Below are 21,744 nucleotides of genomic sequence, written 5' to 3'. Positions count from 1 at the left end.
CCCTTTTCAGCCAAATTAGCATGACGATGCCTTTATTAAAGCCATTATTTCCTGTACAATTTACATGCGGTGGTTGCTTATTTTACATCTAATCCCATTCAATTTCACTGAAAAACATCAGACACAAGGCATTATTAAACTGTAAAAGCCTCATTATAAGACAGTCATTTTACTGAATTTTTCTGCTTATTTTAGTAAAAGGTTGTGTTTCATGTAATATATTTTGTAATATTAATAGCAATGTTTTGTAGTGAAATAAACATCTACATACTATCATTGAATTCTTTGAGGAATGTCTTCATTAAATGAGTATTAAATATAGACAGACTCATAGACACACCAAGACTTACAAACAGACTCACAGGCACACACACCAACACAAACTCTGACACAACGTCAAACAAAGATTTTCATCTGTAACGTTTACTGTTAAAACTTAAAGAACTAAGCCACCTAAAGAAAACTGTGACTGGGACACAGATAAAAGGTTTCTTTTTTCCTATACATTAAAAGGTAGAAAATTGACCGCTTTTATATTTGATGGTTACATTTAAACTGCACTTTCTTTTAATGTTTGACTTTTACCATAAATGTGAAGAGAACTGTAACCTGTGGTATGCAGCAACTTTTAAAAAACAAATACAATACCAACTTGTCATTTCAAACCCCCATTTTATTATTTCAAAAAGGTATGCAAAATACTTTTCAAAAACTTTTCAACAGTTGTGTGTGTTTTGTTTTTCATAATTTTAAACTATTCCTTTCCTTTTCCTCTTGGAAAAAACATTTGGAAAAGGCCTTGAATATAAAGAAATGCACGTGCAACCAGACTGTCACAACTTCAAACAAATATTTTCATCTGTAACATAATAATGCAAGCTTAAGTAACTAAGCAACCATAAGAAACCTTCTTGGATCAAGATGAGGACTCTGGAGTCCAAAAAAAGGTATGCAAAATACTTTTCAAAAACTTTTCAACAGTTGTGTGTGTTTTGTTTTTCTTAATTTTAAACTATTCCTTTCCTTTTCCTCTTGGAAAAAATCATTTGGAAAAGGCATTGAATATAAAGAAATACACGTGCAACCAGACTGTCACAACTTCAAACAAATATTTTCATCTGTAACATAATAATGTAAGCTTAAGTAACTAAACAACCATAAGAAACCTTCTTCAAGATGAGGACTCTGGGGTTCAAGTGTAGACGGTAACTGCTGCTCTTCTCCACTTCTATGCCCTCTGTGTTGATGGAGAAGAAGTATCTTGGGAAACAGAAGAAAAACAGACAAATATATTAATGATAAAATACACAGACTTACAGACACACACAAAGAGACAGACACACTCAGACTCACAAACACACAGACTCACAGACACACACACAGACACTGACAGACTGACTCACAGATGCACTAAGACTCACAGACACACAGACTCACATGCACACTCACAAACACAATCAAACTCAAAACTTCAAACAAAGATTTTCATCTGTAATGTTTACTGTTAAAGTTTAAAGAACTAACCCACCCAAAGAAAAGTTTTATCTGTGACGGGGACATCACCACAAACCATGGCTTACTTGAGTCCATATTCAGATGTCCCGCCACTCATGATCTGAAAGGTCTTGGATCAAGGTGAGGACTCTGGGGTTCAAGTGTAGACGGGAGGTACAGCTCTTCTCTACTTTCATGCCCTTCTCAGGATTTATGGAGAAAAAGCACCTTGGGAAACAGAAGAAAAACAGACAAAATGTATTAATGATAAAGTAACTTCCAAAACAACAACAATAAAATATCACATCAAGCAACTTTTTTACTTTTTTGTTCTTGTTACAGTTCAATACAGAGAAAATGTTGGCTGAACAATCCAAAATGACACACCTCTGCAGGAACTCTAGGGTGGATGGCAGCTCGGATGGATAGTGAATGTTGAAGCTGTAGTAGCTTCCAAACATCATACACACTGACGACACAAAGGAGGGGATGTTCTCTTGAGCAATGGTTCTGTCAACACTGAGCATAAAGCGTGTGGAAGTAAAGCAGGATCGCCCTAAAAAAGAAGGAATCACACACAAATGTAAGTGAAATGAATGGTTGTGCTCCTGAAACTTTTCTGGGCACAGACAGACAGACAGACAACACACACACACACACACACACACACACACACACAGACACACACACAAACACACACACACACACACACACACACACACACACACACACACACAGACTCACAGACAGACAGACAGACACAGACTCACAGACAGACAGACAACACACACAGACACAGACACAGACTCACAGACAAACACAGGATTTATACAGTTCACAATAACAAAAACAAGCACCATGAATTCATCCAGACAAAAAGAAACAGACCAACAAAAAGTTTACCACAGACAATAATGGCAGGAGTTAAGGGGAGCTTGTCCATCTGAACTTCCCCTGCCAGACAGGTGTCCTCCACATTAGAAAGCATCATCTCTTCCCTTTCCTCAAAATAGGCCATCAGCAGCAGGACCATTTCTTTCACATCTTCGGAGCAGCCGCTCAGCTCAGCATCTCTCAGCATTTTCACCCTTGTTGCAGCCTGCAGGAACTTCTTGTTCTTGCTCATGCAAACTGTACTCATGTAGTTCAGGAGCCGTTTTCCCTTCAGGTCCACATTCTGTATGAAAGTTTCTTTGAGCGCTATTCCTGTGAGCTCCTTGAAATGCACACCCATGCCAAGTTCACTGAACCAAGAGGGCCAGCCTTCCAGGAGGTATTTTATATTTTTCCCCGGTTTACTTGTTTACGCTGTGCGGACAATGCGGACCATCTCCCTTCTTAGACAAGGGCTCAGCCGTTTTCCCTTCTCTAGAGTCTGAATTAGTTCTTCTGGGAACTTGCCCCATGGAATCTGGTACGTATCCACCCAGTCAGCACCAGGGCTTCGGCTGCTGCTGGCAGATGCTGAAGATGAACTGCCCGGTGACATGGACTCCAGGGATGGTGGAGGTGCTGGCAATGGACAACTAGATGCGCTGCTACTTTCAGGAGTTTGTTCCACAGACAGACACATTATGAGAATGTTTTTGTCTTTTTATGGGCATTAACTGCATCCTATGCTGGAATACTTACATCTCAGCTTCCACGCAGCAAGCACTTTTCTGGCCTGAATAGGCCTCAAAGCTGTCAACAAATCACTTTCCTCGAGAAACTGAAAATCGTCACTCGTCTCGATGCCAAGGGACTGCAAGGTCTCCTCCAAAATATCTTTTGATACCTCAGCAAGTTCAGGCAAGACCTCGTTGATGGCACTACGCAAAAATGTTGGCTCCAAGTCTGTCATTTCTGGTAAAATGAGAAAAATAGCATGCAATATTTAATGTTTTTAACCATTTATGTGCTTTTTTTCCCCACCAGTGCCCAAGATCGTGTTTATCTGGAGAAGTTGCTGTGCTTCAGTGGAATCATTTGGTGCCCATTAATAATGTAGGATGTTAAAGGATAAAAATCCACCAAGTCACTGATTTCAAGACACTGCAACATAGCACAGTCTTTTTTCGCAGAGTACAGATGATACTCAGAATGATAGTCAGCTTTATGTATATCCATCACGAAATACACCTCTGCATCATTTTTAATTAAAATAATGAGAAGCTCTCCAAACTCCACAGTCTCGTCATTTTTTGACACAAGGAAATGCTCTTTTTTATATGCTGTTCCTTTGTACTGTATGTCTGTGGAAACACTAGTGTTGTTTTCTGAGAAGCCAAACTCGCTCACTGCTTGTTTAATTGTCTCGCTGTAAAGGTTGGGGTAAAATGTACAGCTGTCTTCAACATGCAGAGGCTGAGTGCTTCCAGACCCCACTGAAACATAAGCCTGAAACATCTGATGTCTCTCAGACAAAGTAAGGCAGATATTTTTAAAGTTTTTCAGATGCCTGGCACATCTCTTTAAGTAGCTGTGCTTACTTTCGAGTCGCATCGTCCCCAGTCGTATCAGGGGGCCAAACTTCAAAATTAGTGCCGGATAGTGTCTCAAATAATGATGCTTTGGTTTTAATTTACACTTGGGGAACAAACACTTCCTTGATTCCAAATATTCTTGGATTATAATGTCAAGATAGGCTACCTGTGACAGAGAAATCCTTTGTGCACAAACCAGATCAACAATATCTTTAAGTTGGAGAGTTAACTGCCACACCTCATCGTCAGGACTTTGTACTTTGTTGCCAGTTAAAACAGGCAGCAACCTCAAAAAGTTCCAGTTCTGATTGGCTTGGCCAGAAAGCTTGGGCCCCTCATTGACAGTACATGGCTTTCATGGCTTTGTCAGTGCATCAGACCCTTTGTGCTTGAACTGAGTGATTCGCCGATTCAGAAGTGTATATGTAAACCACTTCTTTTTCTTGATGAACAGTGTTGGGGAAGTTACTTTTAAAAAGTAGTGTTTGCTCGTTACTCGTTACTTCTTAAAAAAGTAATCCCTTACTTTACTTAGTTACCCTCTGTGAAAAGTAACTTTTTACATTACTCGTTACTTTTACGTTACTTTTATAGTGCTTGACTTTAGGTAGAACCCCATCTCATTTCCTAAATGTGAAAAAATCAGAGTTTCCCACTGGTATTTACCACTTTGGTGATAAAATAAAGATTAAAGAGTGAGAGTTAATTTGTGTTAACTAGGCTACATGAATTTGTTACATGACAGATTACTACTACTAATAGCCTATTTGCCAGACCTGCTGCATCACTGAATGAGGAAAATATTAATATTCACAGACACTATCTTTGAACAAATAGTGTCATATTCATGAATAAATCACTTTCTGTTCTGTTATTACGTGTGTAACTGTGAGACTGTGTTTGTGTAACAGACTCATACTTTGCAGTAAGCTACAGACCTGCACGAATAAATTAATTCATTTTCTCTTCTGGTATGGTATGGTAGGTACTTTATTAACCCCTCGGGGGGAAATTTCAATGTCACAGCAGCAATTTAAAATACACAAAATAGGAGCTGCTGCAACAGGCTGCCGTTCACACAGCACCAGGAAGGTAGGCAGGTTATGATTGTTCTGTTTTCTGTTAACACAATGCTGCATTTTATTGATGTTTTGGGGGTTGTTTTGATTTCCTTTGAGGTTCCGGGGCCGTATGTTGCCCATGTCTGAGGTCTGACTAGCGAGGTTAACGTTACATTAAACAACACTTACCCAGCCATACAAGTGCAGTTCGCTGTCAGTATGTAGTTGGTCGACTTGTTCAGAATCACCCAGGTCTTGTACATTAGTTAACGTTACTGTTTTGTGTTCTTGTCACTGGCTCGGCAGTACTTCGGTCCGTAGAGCACAAAAACCATCAGATAAATCCCGGTATTCAATATCTTGGACATGACCGCAAAGTACAAAATTATACACATCAAGGGATTTATATGCCTTGAGTTTTTCATGCGTATAAACACCGGGTTTCCCCACAAGATATAAAAAAATGTCCGGCCACTGTGGCTTAGGCCATTTCGTTGGGTTGGTGACCCACTGACCTGACATTAAGTAAGGGTCAGGAAACCTCACTCCGTTGCTAATTGTTAGCTTATTACAATAAGCTAACCTGTCTTTGGTTGACAAACCATTAAAATAATCCGAGGAGGCGTGTGTATCTTCCATATTCCTCATACAATGCTTGATTTTGGTGCTCCTGTCTATACTGTTGACATGGCAACTGTCACAGTTCCTGCCTAGTGCGCAGCTGAGGCAGACAGGCAGTGTCACCGTCAAATCTGTCCCCGGGAAAAGTAACGTTGTGCCCAACTGACAAAGTAACTACGTTCCGTTACCATATTTTCAGTAGTAACGCGTTGCACTACTTTTTACCCAATAAAAGTAGTTACGTTACTGTAACGCGTTACACACAACACTGTTGATGAAATATTTCAAGTACAGAGCTACATCATAGGATAACACTTCCTCAAATATGTCGTGACCCAAACAAGGTGGGAGACCAGGCTGGCAAACATGAAAAGATTTCAAAGCACTGAACACAGAGTTTACCTTAATGCCTTTGACGTCCTCCCCATCTCCAGCTGAGTTGTAAGTTTCAGGGGTGCGCTGTGGACCACAGACATTTGGATCATTATTTTCAAACTCACTTCGTGTAATTTCGCAGTATCTACAAAAATACTTTGAGCGACAAAAGTTCTCTGTAAACCCCCCAATGCCATGTGACCCGAGGTTGTCACCTGCAATGCAATACAGTGCTCCTTTAATGGTTTTATTGCCCACAGAGATTCCATTCTCCTCCAAATCTTTTAAATCCTCTAACATCTCTGAGAAAAGCTTAGCACATCCAAACTGTTTTAGGTTCTTCTCTCCACACAACAACACAAAGGACCGCACATGAGCAGGCAAATTTGCCAAAGAAAGATAGACAGCTAGGACTTTATGTTTTTTTTTTAGCAGAGCCAAGTGGATTGGCGATTTCAAACGCATTCTGATACAAAATTTGCTTCAGGCAACCTGGATTTTCAATGAAAAACTTGTTTGACTTAAAGGTTTGTCCATCATTTATGTCACCAAACTCCTGTGAATCTGTTTCTTTACTCTGTTGTGACACTGAATTCTTCCACAACTCAGATTCCAATAAGGTGTTCAATGTTTGCTTCACTGGAATGTAGTAAGCATATCTTTGTGACCTGTTTTCATCAATCCCTAATGTTAGTTTTTTGGGCTCAATGTACTTAAACATATTTTTGAATGTCTGAGCTCTTGAATATGTTGTTCTGAGTGGCCCCTGATGGCAGGCAGAGAATAGATCTGAATCTCTAACACAATCACAGATTTTAGTGACGTCATCATCTGTTAGACTCATGTCATCTTTTAAAAGTGAACGAAGTTTACTTAAAGTGTAATCCTGTCCTAACTCATGCAGATTTTGCATCTCTTCAACAATAGTCTGTATTGTTGAAGCTGGGAGAAGGAGCTGCCCTTGCAATCTTAGATAGAATAAACAAATATTCCTGAGGAAGGTCTCACTGAAATTCTGTGGGAGTTCACTGTTTTCTCTAGTCGATGGGTCTGGTGAGATTTGGGAAGCATCCTCATATACAGTGCCAGGAGACTGAGACACTGTTTCCCTATACATATCATTTATGTTTTCCACAGAACATGCTCTATGTTTGCGTGACATATGAGCAGTGAAGGATGATTTCTTAGTGAACACGTTTTTACAACCAATTATAGGACATGATACAGCTCGCCCTTCAACTACATGCTCTTTCAAATGGTGTAGGAGCTCTTTTACAGTATGAAACTGGCGCGCACACAGCGAAACAGCACATTTCAAATCTGTGACAGCTGCTGCTCAGACACATTGGGCTCTAGTTTCCCGGCGCAGCGCAGGGTGGCGAACCCCGCACAGAGCAAGTTTCGAGCAGCACAACCCAAGGCGCGCTCAGTTTGGTAGTTTGACAGACCGAGGTGTGCTGAGATGGGTGTGGCGGCACAGCAGGGGGAGGTGTTGACAGATCCAGCTTGGCGCAGTGACAGTTTCATGCCAAAAGGCTTCGCCGAAGGTGCGCTAAAAGCTCGCCAACTGAAACCACGTCTACTATCAGCACAGGCAGAGCGCAGCCGGTGTAAGCCGAAGTTTGGCTGACCGGTGGACAGTTTGGCACGTGTAATGGAAACCCAACCTGGTTTGATTAACACAGCTGTAAACTAATGAGTTCACATCCCTCTCAGCCAAAAACAAACAGCCACAGCATCAGATAGGGAGTATATATTCAGCATCTGTCATCTTAGAAAAGTCAAAAAAAAAGAAACCGAGTGAGACTGCGAGAGAGAAAGAGAGAGCGCACACGCACATGACAGAAACGCAACATTGATTTACAATTGTGGTGACCTCCTCCCAGGCTACCTTTGCATCATCAGCCCGTGGAGGTCTGCTCGCAGTTCCGTATATTCGGACACTGCGAGCTTGGACCTCCCGGACCAAAACATCAGTTTCCTCCTGGGAGAAGTCTGGCCGTCTGATGCTGCTGCTCTCTTCTGCCATGGTGAATTAAGTAAACTCTCATTATGCCTTCACGCGGCGCATTTAAGGGAAAAGAGAGGGGCTCCTCCCTCTGTCCGACTTGCGCAGGTAGGAGGGACAGAGGTGGGAAAGAGGAGTAGCTGCGCCAGGTGCATAGTGTGCCAAACTTGGAAAATCCGCCTGGCCACACCCAGCCTCGCCCGCCTCGCCTGGTCTGCAAAACCGCTGACTCAGGTGCGACACCTAGTGATAAAATTCAGTAAAATGGTCCAGTCATTGTTTGGCTTAAGGCTTATTTATGTTCTCTTTATGTACGAAAATAGATACATCTGTTTCAAACTCAAGCATTGCTGCCCTCATACTTCCATGCATACTTTGAGCACCTTCTCTCCTCCTTTCTCTCTCCTCTGCTAACATTCATGTCCTCTTACTGCGTCTCGCTAACTCGGCTCTACTGCATGTCACTAACCCAGCTACTTCTCCAGAGCCTTTGTTCTCCACTGTCTGGCAGGTTAACTCATATTGCAGCTGTGCCTGGATGGTGTGAAGTGGTTGTGCTGTTGCCGTGGTCCTGCCTGATGCTGCTTACTGCTGCTGTTATTATTAGTCATGCATGAACTAGATCATTGCATGAACGTCTTGAAAACGAACCCCGTTTTTCGTTTGGGGGTTCCCGCTCTAGACCGATTCACGTCTCCATAAAAGTTCAAATCAAACATGTAATGTACTCATCTCATAGGCACAGATGTTAGGAAGGTGTACGGGGGGTTGCCGTGTGTTTGTATATCCGTTATTGTTCAATAAACATGCATTTTATCTCGGATGTCTGAAATTTCACCTCTTCTTCGTCCTGCAATGAATGAGTGCATCGGCTTTCTACTGCGCCACAGCGCCACTATAGTAATTGGGCAGTGTATTGCTCATTTGATCCCACAGGTTCAGGTAACGTTCTTCTTAACTGACCAATTATGGGTGAGGTCGCTTTGAGGTCAAAACGTCACAGAGAGATGAGAACAGAAAAAAAGCCACAAAGGGGAAAAAAAACACTTGTATCGTGTAGTTGGAGTTGAGTGGTTGTTTAGTAGTTTTTCTTATTTGATAAGGCTGTTTCGCTCGAGGACGCATTTGCATCCCTCCCCATTCCCCTTAAGGAAGAACAGAAACAAATCTTCCAACATTTAATTGATGGAAGACATGTTTTTGGCATCCTGCCTTGGCTTTGCTTCAGGTTCTATGGAGCAATAATGGATAAAGTAAGTCATTTAATTACTTATTTATTACTTATTGCCTTTGTTGAGTGACTGATATTAAGTTGTGTCGTTCTAATAATAATAATAATAATAATAATAATGATGATAATAATAATAATACACTAGAGTGCTTTTCCATCAAGAAGAAGCACAAAGAAACAGGTTAGAGGGAGAATGGGGGCAAACCTAATCACAAAATTAATAATTTTAATTTGCTAATGTGTAGCATCCTCCTTGGTGATGCTAAGGCCAACAGCTAGTACGCACTACAGCTTATCATGTCATTCTTTTTGAAACTAGGAAAACTATGACTCACTGAACATGCATTTAGAAAACTGTAAGGAATAGTAGATTTTTTTCAATGCTGCTAGTGTAATTGTGCTGCTTTTATTTATTATTAGTGTGTTATTGTGTATGCTGCTCTTAACTTATGTGTTTTTTATACTTTTATTATAGTAATAATATAATATTTTTATTTATTGTCTATAACTATTATGTGTTTAACTGCTGGATACCTGAATTTTCCCACGGGGATGAATAAAGTATCTATCTATCTATCTATCTATCTATCTATCTATCTATCTATCTATCTATCTATCTGTCTACCAAAAGTAGTAATTGTCTCTGAAATATCAACTTTTTAGCTTCATCCTGAGGAAAAGCACATTGTGCTTGTCATCAGTCCTCTCAAGGCCCTGATGAAGGACCAGGTGAGCCGCTGATGGATAGAAATAACACCCTGTTCTGTCTGTAACAGGCTAGGTGCAAATCTCCCTGTTTTTGTAGCAGCATAACAGAGAGTGATCTGCTCTTTGTATGAATGTTGTCTTATTTGTTGCAGTGGTTCTCAACTTTTTCGGTCATGCCCCCCTTTGGAGGAAGAAAAATGTTCATGCCCCCCCCGTCCCGACAAAATGTCAGAGGTTGCAGAGGTTCTTAAACTTTTCAACCCCCGAAAAACAGTGCCAGGAGACTTGCAACCTCGCCATCCACCCACATCAGTGCTGTACTAGTAAACTGACTTTTTTGCTGAATTTTAAGACTTTAAAAAATTTGACTTTTTGCTCAAAAAATTTTACAACATTTTTCTTGAAATTTTACTTTTTTCCCCTCAAAATGTTACTACTTTAAAAAAAATCTGACTTTTCCTCAAAAATGTTACAACTTTTTTGTAAAATGTTACTACATTTTTTTTCTCAAAATGTTATTACTTTGTTGTGAAATTTTACAACATTTTTCTTGAAATATTTTCTGGAAATGTCTCTATAAAGATTCTCTAAATGTTAGTCTGTATATTACACACAAAAATCAATGCAAAGATTATGAACAGAGTGTCTATTCATCATCTTTGCATTGACCATTGAATGTACATTTTACGTATGTAAACGTATGTATGTACGTTTTTTTTTTACACATACATTTTTATATTTGATTTGATTTCTGTAAATCATCTTGCGCCAGCCCAATATGTGCCTTGCACCCCCAATTTGAGAACCACTGTCTTACTGAAATGTGCTGTACATTTTGTACATGTAACTCTTCATATTTCTCAGTGTGGAAAACTATAATCTTTCCCAAATAATATTGCTTCTGTCAGAATAAGCGCTATATTTCTGTATTCCTGCTAACAGAATGCTTATGGACAGAGTTATGTTGGGATTCACAGCACCACAGATAGTTTATCATTTGGTAAAATCATCACTGGACATCACTGGCTTTTTCCTCTGCATGCTCTTTGTCTTCAAACAAAGAGGGCTATGCGACACCCATCTCCACAGGAGATCTCACCTCACACCTCAGTGAGACTCAAGTCCCAAAACTTGATTGGACAAGACCTTTTACAGTGACATGTGACTCCTGTGATGTCACAGGCATCTGTACAAGGTTTGCTCCCTTCAGATCTCATCTTCTTGCTCCAGCTGCTGTAGCAGCTAACATCTATTCCTGGCTGGGCCTGGACAGCAGAGGCCCAAACCCCTGCCCAAACCACAAAAGGGAGGGCAAATGATCACAGACTCTGTTGCGAACACAAGATTTTGCAACTAGCTTTCCAGCAACAAGGAACGAAGTGAGTTAGCACCTAGCGTCTAACTCTGCAAGGACCCCGAGCGACCAGCTTCCTCGGATCAGAACCTTTGGAACAAAGGACACAACAAAGACTGCAGCTGAAACCACACCTTCCCAGCCTTCTTCTGCCAGCTAACAAGGCAGCACACCACCAAGTGACTCTTTCTTCCATCCATTCAAGGATCAGTAATGTAACAACTGGGCATAGCTTATCACATCTTTACAGGCTAAGCAAGACTCTTTAACTTGTTGTATGTGATTTGATGCTGTTCATTGAGTTATTGTTGTGATTGTTTACAGTTAGGTCATTGATTAGTTGGCTTCGATAAAGCTAAGTGTTTAGTTTGCTAATACTGTTCACAAACAGATTCTTGCACACAACTAAACAATCTCTGCACTAATTCAGACCGTTTGCAACACACGTCACATTGACATAGACTCATTAACAAACAGGCTTTCAACAGAGCTACACCCAAACAGGCATTTCAAAGTTTCCTTTCAATTCAATCAATCAATCAATCAATTTTATTTATAAAGCCCAATATCACAAATCACAATTTGCCTCACAGGGCTTTACAGCATATGACATCCCTCTGTCCTTATGACCCTCATAGCGGATAAGGAAAAACTCCCCAAAAAACCCCTTTAACAGGGGAAAAAAAATGGTAGAAACCTCAGGAAGAGCAACTGAGGAGGGATCCCTCTTCCAGGACGGACAGACGTGCAATAGATGTCGTACAGAACAGATCAGCATAATAAATTAACAGTAATCCGCATGACAAAATGAGAGAGAGAGAGAGAGAGAGAGAGAGAGAGAGAGAGATATGCAGGTAATGACAGTAGCTTACAACAACATTATTGAAAGTAACAATATTATAGTTATAGTTCTGGCTACTGTGGTACAATATGTTGAAAGTATGTATTAATATCTGGCAGTATACATGTGTGACAATAGTCATATGTGTATGATAACAGTAGAAGTATGACTAATGACTAATGATGGCAGCAGCAGCAGGAGGCATCTGGCAGGACCACGGCAGCAGCACAACCACACACGTCACGCTGCCCAGGCACCACTGCGATATGAGTTAATCTGAGAGACAGTGGAGCACAAAGGCTCCGGAGAAGAAGCCGAGTTAGTGACACCCAGAATGACCGAGTTAGCAAGATGCAGTAATAGAATACGAGAGAGAGAGAGAGAGAGAGAGAGAGAGAGAGAGAGAGAGAGAAGGAGAGAAGGTGCCCGGTGTATTATAGGGGGGTCCTCCGGCAGACTAGACCTAAGTCAGCCTAACTAGGGGCTGGTACAGGGCAAGCCTGAGCCAGCCCTAACTATAAGCTTTATCAAAGAGGAAAGTCTTAAGTCTAGTCTTAAATGTGGAGACGGTGTCTGCCTCCCGGACCGTAACAGGAAGATGATTCCACAGGAGAGGAGCCTGATAGCTGAAGGCTCTGGCTCCTGATCTACTTTTGGAGACTTTTGGGACCACGATTAACCCTGCGTTCTCAGAGCGCAGTGTTCTGGTGGGATAATATGGCACTATGAGCTCTCTAAGATATGACGGAGCTTGACCATTTAGAGCTTTATAAGTTAACAGTAGGATTTTAAATTCAATTCTGGATTTTACAGGGAGCCAGTGCAGAGAAGCTAAAACAGGAGAAATATGATCTCATTTCTTAGTTCCTGTTAGTACACGTGCTGCTGCATTCTGAATTAGCTGGAGAGTTTTTAAGGACTTACTAGAGCTACCTGATAATAGAGTTACAGTAATCCAGCCTAGACGTAACAAAAGCGTGGACCAATTTTTCTGCATCTTTTCAGGTCAGGATAGGCCTAATTTTCGCAATATTACGCAAATGAAAAAATGCAGTCCGTGAGGTTTGTTTTAAATGAGAATTAAAAGACAAATCTTGATCAAATATTACTCCGAGGTTTCTTACGGTAGTGCTAGAGGCCAGAGCAATGCCATCTAGAAAAACTATGTCATCGGATAAAGAGTCTCTGAGTTGTTAGGGGCCAAGAACAATAACTTCAGTTTTGTCTGAATTTAACATCAGGAAATTGATGCTCATCCAAGTTTTTATGTCTTTAAGGTAGTTATGGAGTTTAGTTAATTGATTACTTTCTTCTGGCTTCATCGATAAATACAACTGAGTATCATCCGCATAACAATGGAAATTTATAGAGTGATTTCTCATGATGTTACCTAAAGGAAGCATATATAGAGTAAATAGGATTGGTCCAAGCACAGAACCTTGCGGAACTCCAAAACAAACTTTGGTACGTAATGACGATTCATTATGAACGTCAACAAACTGAAAACGATCAGATAAATAAGATTTAAACCAGCTTAGTGCAGAACCTTTTAGGCCAATTAAGTGATCCAGTCTCTGCAGTAGAATTTGATGGTCAATTGTGTCAAACGCCACACTAAGATCTAATAAAACAAGTACAGAGACAAGTCCTTTGTCTGAAGCAATCAGAAGGTCATTTGTAATTTTAACTAGTGCTGTCTCAGTGCTATGATGCACTATAAATCCTGACTGAAATTCCTCAAATAAATTATTATCATGGAGAAAATCACACAGCTGGTCTGCAACTACTTTCTCAAGGATCTTTGAAAGAAAGGGAAGATTAGATATTGGTCTATAGTTGGCTAACACCTCTGGATACAAGGTGGACTTTTTTAGGAGAGGTTTAATTACAGCTACCTTAAAAGACTGTGGTACATAACCTGTTAATAAGGATATATTGATCATATCTAATATATGAGTGTTAACTAAAGGTAAGACTTCCTTAAGTAGCCTAGTTGGGATGGGGTCTAAGAGACACGTTGATGATTTAGATGAAGAAATCATTGCGGACAATTGTTGAAGAGAAATCGGGGAGAAGCAATCTAAATATATATTAGGTCTTACAGCTGTGTTTGAGGTTAGATAGGTACTATGTGAGGACAGGAGGTCATGAAATTTGCCTCTAATAGTTAGAATTTTGTCATTATTCTGATTCTGATTAAAAAAGCTCGTAAAATCATTTTTGCTAAGGGCTAAAGGATTAGAGAGAAGGTATCTAAATATATATTAGGTCTTACAGCTGTGTTTGAGGGCAGGTTGGTTCCTGTTTGAGGGCAGGAGGTCATGAATTTTGCCTCTAATAGTGAGAATTTTGTCATTAAAAAAGCTCATAAAATCATACTGAGGGTTTAGAGGCTCTTGCTTATTATCTTAGTCAAAGGGAAATCCTCACTCCCCCTACAGATTTTTTGTTAAAGATGGCTGAACTCATTTTGAGTAAAACTATTTTAAATTCGAAGATTCTTTTTACTTACAGTGTCAAGCTGTAAGCATGGGCGGTTCTTGCTCTCCAAACTATGCAAATCTGTTCATGGGTAAATTTGAAGATGACTTTGTTTACCATAACAACCCGTTTCTTCCTTTCCTGAAGTGTTGGTACCGCTACATTGATGATGTGTTTTTTATTTTTTCTGGTACAATAGAACAACTTGAATGCTTTAAGGAACAGATTAACTCCAGGATGCCTTCTATCAAATTTTCTTTGGAGTACAGTTATGACTCTGTCTCCTTCTTAGATGTGTGTGTTAGCAAAGGGGGACGCTTGGAGACTAAAGTTCATAGAAAAAAAACGGACACTAACAGTTTTCTTGACTTTTCCAGTTACCATCCTCCGGGCCTTAAGAATGGCTTACCTTATAGCCAGTTACTTAGAGTCAGGAGAATTTGTAGTACTGAATCTGCCTTTGAAGAGCAGGCGGTTGATTTATGTGCCCGTTTTAGGGCTAAAGGTTATGATAAGAACATTCTTGACAACTGTCTCCAGAGAGTGAGAAAGATTGATAGGAAAACTTTATTAACACTTAAACCATCCTCTTCTGAGACCTCTAATCTGGTCTGTGCGCTTACTTTTTCTGATTTGTCCTATGATGTTAAAAACTGCATTAAGAGACACTGGCACATTCTGGCTAGCGATCCGAATGTAGGCCATATCTTTAAGAACACTCCTATTTTTGCTCAGAAGCGTGCTGCTAATTTGAGAGATTTGCTAGTTAGAGCTGATTGTTTTGTTCAGCCCCAACATTTTTTGTCTCTTTTACCTGTTGGCAATTTTCCTTGCAATAATTGCATTCAGTGTAATGCCATGATTAAGGGTAATACATTCACACATCCCCACTCAGGTAAAATGTTTAAAGTTAAAGGTAGAATTTCATGCAAATCTAAGTTTGTTGTGTATCTGCTGAAATGCCCTTGCGGCTTATGTTATGTTGGTAAGACTAAAAGAGAGCTTAAGACTCGTATCTCTGAACACAAAAGTAACATCAGAACCAAAGACGATAAATCTTCTGTAGCTAGACATTTCACTGCAGCAGGTCACGAGGTTTGCTCTTTAAGATTTCAGGGAATTGAAGAAGTCGGACCACTTAAAAGAGGGGGAGATAGAGAGAAGTTTCTTCTACAGAGAGAGGCTTTTTGGATCCATAGGTTACAGACCGAATTTCCTAAAGGTATGAATGAGGAGTTGCTGTTAAGTTGTTTTCTGTGACTACTATTGACTGACTTATGTTATCACTCATGACACGGTGTTGGCACTATTCACAGGGCTTTTTACCCGTTGAATCTTCTGCTGCTGACTGTGCATACTTAGATGACCTGCTAGTGGAACCTCTCAGTGATTATCTGAATTTTTTGTTTCATTGTGTTCTTATGATCTAAATGTTAACTGAGAGGTGACTATTTATATTGTAGTTCTCTTTTGCTCTACTTCTTTCCCTACTGTTATTTATGGGGTAAAGATGCAGATCTTCAGTACTCTATGCATCTTACTGTGCACTCATCATCTGATTTAGTAAGGGACAGTTACTGTATGTATTTTTACACTTTGTCTATTTTTAATGTATTTTGACACCTGCCTTTAAGCGAGGGATAGCTACTCAGAGTGGTTTGATGCAGGCTGTTTACTTGACTATGCATTTATGGCCTAATTGTTAGTAGAGGGACAACTACTTAGTACGTCATCCTTTGTACTGCGCACTTGTGATCTGTTTGCTAATTAAGAGTTACTTAATGACCTCTTTGCACTTTATTTTCCTTACTGTGCATTTGTCATTGTTAATTGAGGGACAGCGACTCAGTGACTTTTCTGCACTTTATTTTTTCTTACTGTGTATTTGAGATCTGATTGCTGATTGAGGGACAGCTACTTAGTGACTTTTTTGCACTTTATTTTCCTTACTGTGCATTTGTATTTTGATTGTTAATTGAGGGACAACCACTCAGTGTCTTTTGGTACTTCATCCCTTGTACCGTGCACTTTTGTCCTGATTGTTAATTGAGGGACAATTTATTGATTACTGGTTATTTGACAGTTGGGTACTTTAGTTGCCCCCTCAAGCACACATGTTGTATTGTTGATCACAGTGCCTTTTTGTATGAGCAGAATTTATTATGTATATGTATATCGATTTTCGGTGTATCTACTGCTATTTAGCTGTGACATGTGTTTAAGATTGTTGTATTGTTGTTGTGTTTCTCTTTGCCTGTGAGCTGGCACTATATTGTATGGCGGAAGTGTAAATTGTCTTTCCACACACCTGCACTGATTGCTTCTGACGTATTTAAACGGCACTTCCGTAATCTGAGTTACACACTGAAGAAGACTTTCTGTTGAAGCGTCTGTGTTTCTGGTAACGCCACCCAAGTTGGTTTATTAAATTTACCAAAAGGACATTTGTGAGTGCTGGCTTCTTTTCTTTTTTTACACTGAGTGACAGGCCCATGTGTTTGAGGGTTCGGATGACCTTCTGACTGCAGCCTTGCTTCCACCTCTCAATTCCCACGCATGTCTGGATGAAGTTGTTCTTACTGTTGCATGTGAAGAGTGCCATCAATAGAGCCAATCCAGTCCTCTGTTCCACGAGTGCTTGGTGCTCACTTTTGTCTCTGAAATGCATGTAAAAAGGTAGTAAGAGAAAAGTAATTCTTCATTCTGACAACATTTATTTAGCATTACGTAGATAAAAGGTGGTGCTCATAATATAATTATTTAATGAAATTCAATACATTTTTAAAAGAATGTTCATTTTGAATTTGAAGTCAAATGAATGCCCTTTACAGTTAAAATTTTGAAATCCTACAACCATCAACATCAAGATGGCTTGCCTTTAGACAATATGTAAACACACACACAAAGAATTTATCTACCATAACATAGAATAATTATTAATGGAAAAAATCAAACTTGGTGAGCATGCGAGGTCTGTTTAGTGGCTCTCTGGTTTTCGCTGGACACTTCAGGATTCTCCTGCCTCTTACTCTGGTTCTCCTTGATAGAAATGGTTGAGATAACAATAATAAGGCATTAGATTTCTATAGCATTTTAACTCTAAAACAGATCTCAAAGTGCTCAATGTTTTTTATAGACACGAAAGTGATAGATTAAGATAAGTGATTCAAAATAAAAGGGAAGATATAAAATATGATACTAAAACTATAGTAAACTAAGATAGTTAATTTAGCCGAAGGCAAAAGAAAAGTAGGGTTTGGAGGGCTCATTTAGAAGTATCCACACTCTGTGTTGCCCTCAGAGGGTCGGGGAGAGCTTTACATACATACAATGCCCATTCTCCCCTAGTGTGGAGCATGCTACTGGGTGTATTGAGAAGGTTGAGGTTAATTTAAGATGGGGGTGATATATGAATACTTCTTGTTTTTAAGGAAATAATATTATAACAAAGAATCACACAGTACAAATAATTAAATACACTTACCTGGGGATTTTTTGAGGTGTTTTTAATTTTGGCTGGTGGGAATGTGGCTCTCAAAGATGCCATCAGGAGGGGTGCCTTGCTGTCAGCCCAGTCCAGAACACCATCCCATATAAATGTGGAGATGTTGTGTGGGTCAGCCTTTTTGTTAAAGGGCCCATCCACATCTATGAACAGAGTTTTTCTCTGAATAAAGTAATTATACAAAATTAAACATACAAATACAAAGGTTCCATGAAATCTACATGAATAATGTAGACAAAATTTACCTCTGCCGTAATGTCTTTACAGTAGGCAGCAATCATATGGTGCCTAACTGAGGACTCCAAAAAGGAGCAGAATGCCCTGTAATACATATGTCTGGCCAGGTATTCTTTGGCCTTGGCCAATGGTCCGCGTATTCTACTTTCTGTTGGAGATCCTGATGTTTTTGATGTACTTCTCCTCTTCCGATTTGGTGATTTCACCAGCGTAAGCACGTCTGAAGTATGCTTTTTAGCATGAGTGGGGGTACTAAGGGTGAATATAGTTCCTTTTTTGTTTTTTTGGGATCTGGCTTTTGTTTTAAGAAGGCTCAGACATGGATAACAGATGAATGAATCTTGATGGGGATCGAGGGCATCAGGAAATACAGCTTTGGAAGTTTTAGGAGTTGTTACTGTCAAAACCTTTCTTCTATTGTATCCCTTTGCTGTTTTTGTGAACACTCTGTGTGTGTGTGTGTGTGTGTGTGTGTGTGTGGGTGGGTGGGTGTGTGGGTGCGTGTGTGATAGCTAAAGCTACAGTATTTAGCAAAAAAAGAACAACAACTTAAAAATAGCAACTAAAATAACAATAAATTAACTAAATAAACCACAAACAATGAAAACCAATCACTTCTTTCCTTTTTCGGTTGTGTTTTCTATCCTCTTCCCCAACAAGACAGCAATGCTATGAATCAGCTAGGCCTACTTCAAGTGCGTGCCACAGCTGAGCAAACCTGATGTAGCAGCGCATGAGCCTCTTACTACCAATGTGCAATACACCTCCCAACCGCTATAGTGGTGCTGTGGCACAGTAGAAAGCCGGTGCACTCACTCATTGCAGGACGAAGAAGGGGTGAAGAAAATTTCAGACATCCGAGATAAAATGCATGTTTATTGAAAAATAACGGACATACAAACACACGGCAACCCCCCGTACACCTTCCTAACACCTGTGTCTATGAGGTGAGACGTGAATCGGTCTAGACCGGGAACCCCCAAATGAAAAATGGGGTTCGATTTCAAGACATTCATGCAAAGCTCTTCCTGAGGTTTCTACCATTTTTTCCCCCTGTTAAATGTTTCTTTTGGGGGAGTTTTTCCTTATCCGCTGTGAGGGTCCAAAGGACAGAGAGATGTCGTATGTTGTAAAGCCCCGGGCCATCGGTGAGCGACTGTCGCACTAGTTTTTGTGGTGTGTCCCGCACCGTTGCCACTTTGGCGTCGGCAGCTTTTCGGCCGATTGAGCATGTTGAATAGGCGGCGGAGCTTGTCAGTGAGAGAGATCACTCTGATTGGCTGTTCTGTTTTATTTCCTTGCCCCTGTAGCGAGTGAATCTGTCTGTAGTGAAACCGAGGCTAACCGGTGCTTCCTCCTCAGGCTCCACTTCACTCAGCTGCCCGACAGACCCTCTGCTTCCTCCCACTTTAACCTGAATAACAAACAGGGGCTAGCTGTGAGGCTAGCAGAGCGTTAGCCGCTTGATGTCGGTTTGGTGTGTCAGCACCTTTAGTCCCACTGAACACCTCTCACATGGCCATATCTCTTTTTCCCCATATGTATTCATACAATTTTGCATTGAGAATTTTGTTGCACTCAAAAAGACAAAAGGATGCAAAAAGATCACGAACAGATGCAAAACAATATTAAGAAATCCAAACTGTTTGTTGTTTACTCTCCTCACCTGTTTCTCTTCTCATGTGCTGAGCTGAAATGACAATCAGAGTGATTTCATTCACTGACGGCCTCAACCATCCCTGATTCACCATGCTAGGATGGCCAGAAAAAGGCTGACAGGGGCTGAAGAGGGGCAACAGTGCGGGAAGCAGCACAGTGGCTAAGATGAGAGACGCTCACAGATAGCCACACAAAATGACATAGAGACATGCAAAATTACTCTAGATAGATGCAAAAAGGATGCAGATGCAAAATCATGAAGAGATGCAAAGAACAAAGAGATACAAAATGAGCACGAAACGGTTGTATTGTTTGCTGTCATTCCGTGTTTATTCACTTTGGGCAGCTTACTCTCATGGGTGGAGGACCTTTTACATGTTTACGCCTTAAGGTCAACCTTCTCATAATTCCTCCATGCTCCACGGCTGTCTTCAAAAATCTCTTCTACACTGTCACTATTCAGCCCTTTCCCTCTCTCTCCTTCCTCTCTCCTATGGGATGGCAGACATACACAATGTGGCGATCAGCAATATGAGCATGCATTCATTTCACCGCTGAATAAATTAGTGGCATTTTATTGAGTGGCGAGATGTAGTGAGGAGACTGTGTTGGCATTGTTACTGTATTGGCATCTTAAAAAGATTAATTGTGCTCAAGGTGGTTTCCAATTGGTAAACAATTATTATAATTCTGCAAGCTTTATGTATAATTAATGAGCAGATTAAATGGCTGATGCAAGGCCTCCGTTTTCTTCGCTGGGTGAAGCAATATAAGCCTGGTGCAGGTTATAGTAGGTAAACTACTTCACACATTCAATTAATCTTAAGAGCACTTTTCATGTCAAGCGGCTAAACACAGTCTACAATACTACATACACTGAGGGCAATATGAGCAGGGGAGAGGGTTAAGTAAAAAAATCATAATGCAGTATACGATTCTAAACGGAGGCAGCACAAACTATGGAAGTGAATTAACCATAGCACTCAAACACATCTTTAAAAAGGGAAATTTAAGTGAGGCTGTCACTGCCCCCAGAACAAAAAAGGTATACAATGTTATACATACCTGTAAGAACGGCGTGCAGGGGAATGAACACTAATGAAAAGGTGGTGAACTGTTGTCAGCTCAAAATGTATTAAAGAAGCCGAGGAAATCTGGGGCCTGTATCACAAAGCGAGATCAACCTTTCCTGGGTTACCCAGACATATCCTGGGTTGACTAATCCTAACAATGGCAATCAGGAAAATCGGTATCATGATGCTGGATATCAACTCAGTAACTCAACAAAGTGTTGCTTTATGAAGAGCCGTGAATGCGCATGCAGCGAACCAATCACAATCATGAGAGAAGCGCAGCATCACTGAGTGTCCTTACAGAGCGCCGTATGTGAGGAAAAAAAATAGTATTCCTTGTGAGGATCAGAGATGAATTCTACTAAAATATGAGGAGGAGAAAAGCAGCATTACAGAAAAGGCCAACATCGTGGCAGCTGCAGGAGGAGGAAACGTGTGGCAACGCATAACGAGATGAATAATGTTTAATTTTAGTTTAGATTGGTTTATTTGCACATAATGTTAGAAACAGACAGTATAAAATTTACAAGATTAAAAAAAGAAAAGTACCGGAGAGGTTAGAAGCCACTAAAAGCTTATCAAAGAAATTCCCCTGTCAAAACATCGATGAAATCACATAATAGAGAAGAAA

At 40.3% G+C, this 21,744-nt stretch overlaps 1 protein-coding gene across 2 annotated transcripts; it reads right to left on the bottom strand.

Moving 5' to 3' along the window:
* Nucleotides 1-932: 932 nt before the first annotated feature.
* LOC125895899 (uncharacterized) lies at nucleotides 933-17,630 on the bottom strand. Of its 2 annotated transcripts, XM_049588101.1 has the most exons (7): nucleotides 17,595-17,630; nucleotides 17,220-17,296; nucleotides 6,044-6,100; nucleotides 2,398-3,339; nucleotides 1,882-2,050; nucleotides 1,581-1,722; nucleotides 933-1,260 (listed from the first exon to the last, which is right to left on the bottom strand). In XM_049588101.1, exons 4-6 carry the CDS (start codon nucleotides 2,726-2,728, stop codon nucleotides 1,593-1,595), a joined length of 630 nt encoding a protein of 209 aa, XP_049444058.1. In that variant the 5' UTR covers nucleotides 2,729-3,339; nucleotides 6,044-6,100; nucleotides 17,220-17,296; nucleotides 17,595-17,630; the 3' UTR covers nucleotides 933-1,260; nucleotides 1,581-1,592. The 2 variants fall into 2 exon arrangements, 1 of the variants encoding a protein (XP_049444058.1); XR_007450221.1 differs by lacking the exon at nucleotides 17,595-17,630 and having other exon boundaries at nucleotides 3,127-3,339; nucleotides 17,220-17,276.
* Nucleotides 17,631-21,744: the final 4,114 nt, after the last annotated feature.

Source organism: Epinephelus fuscoguttatus, linkage group LG10 (assembly GCF_011397635.1).
Source record: "Epinephelus fuscoguttatus linkage group LG10, E.fuscoguttatus.final_Chr_v1".
NCBI lineage: Eukaryota > Metazoa > Chordata > Actinopteri > Perciformes > Serranidae > Epinephelus > Epinephelus fuscoguttatus.
This window is presented reverse-complemented; position numbering and strand designations above follow the sequence as displayed.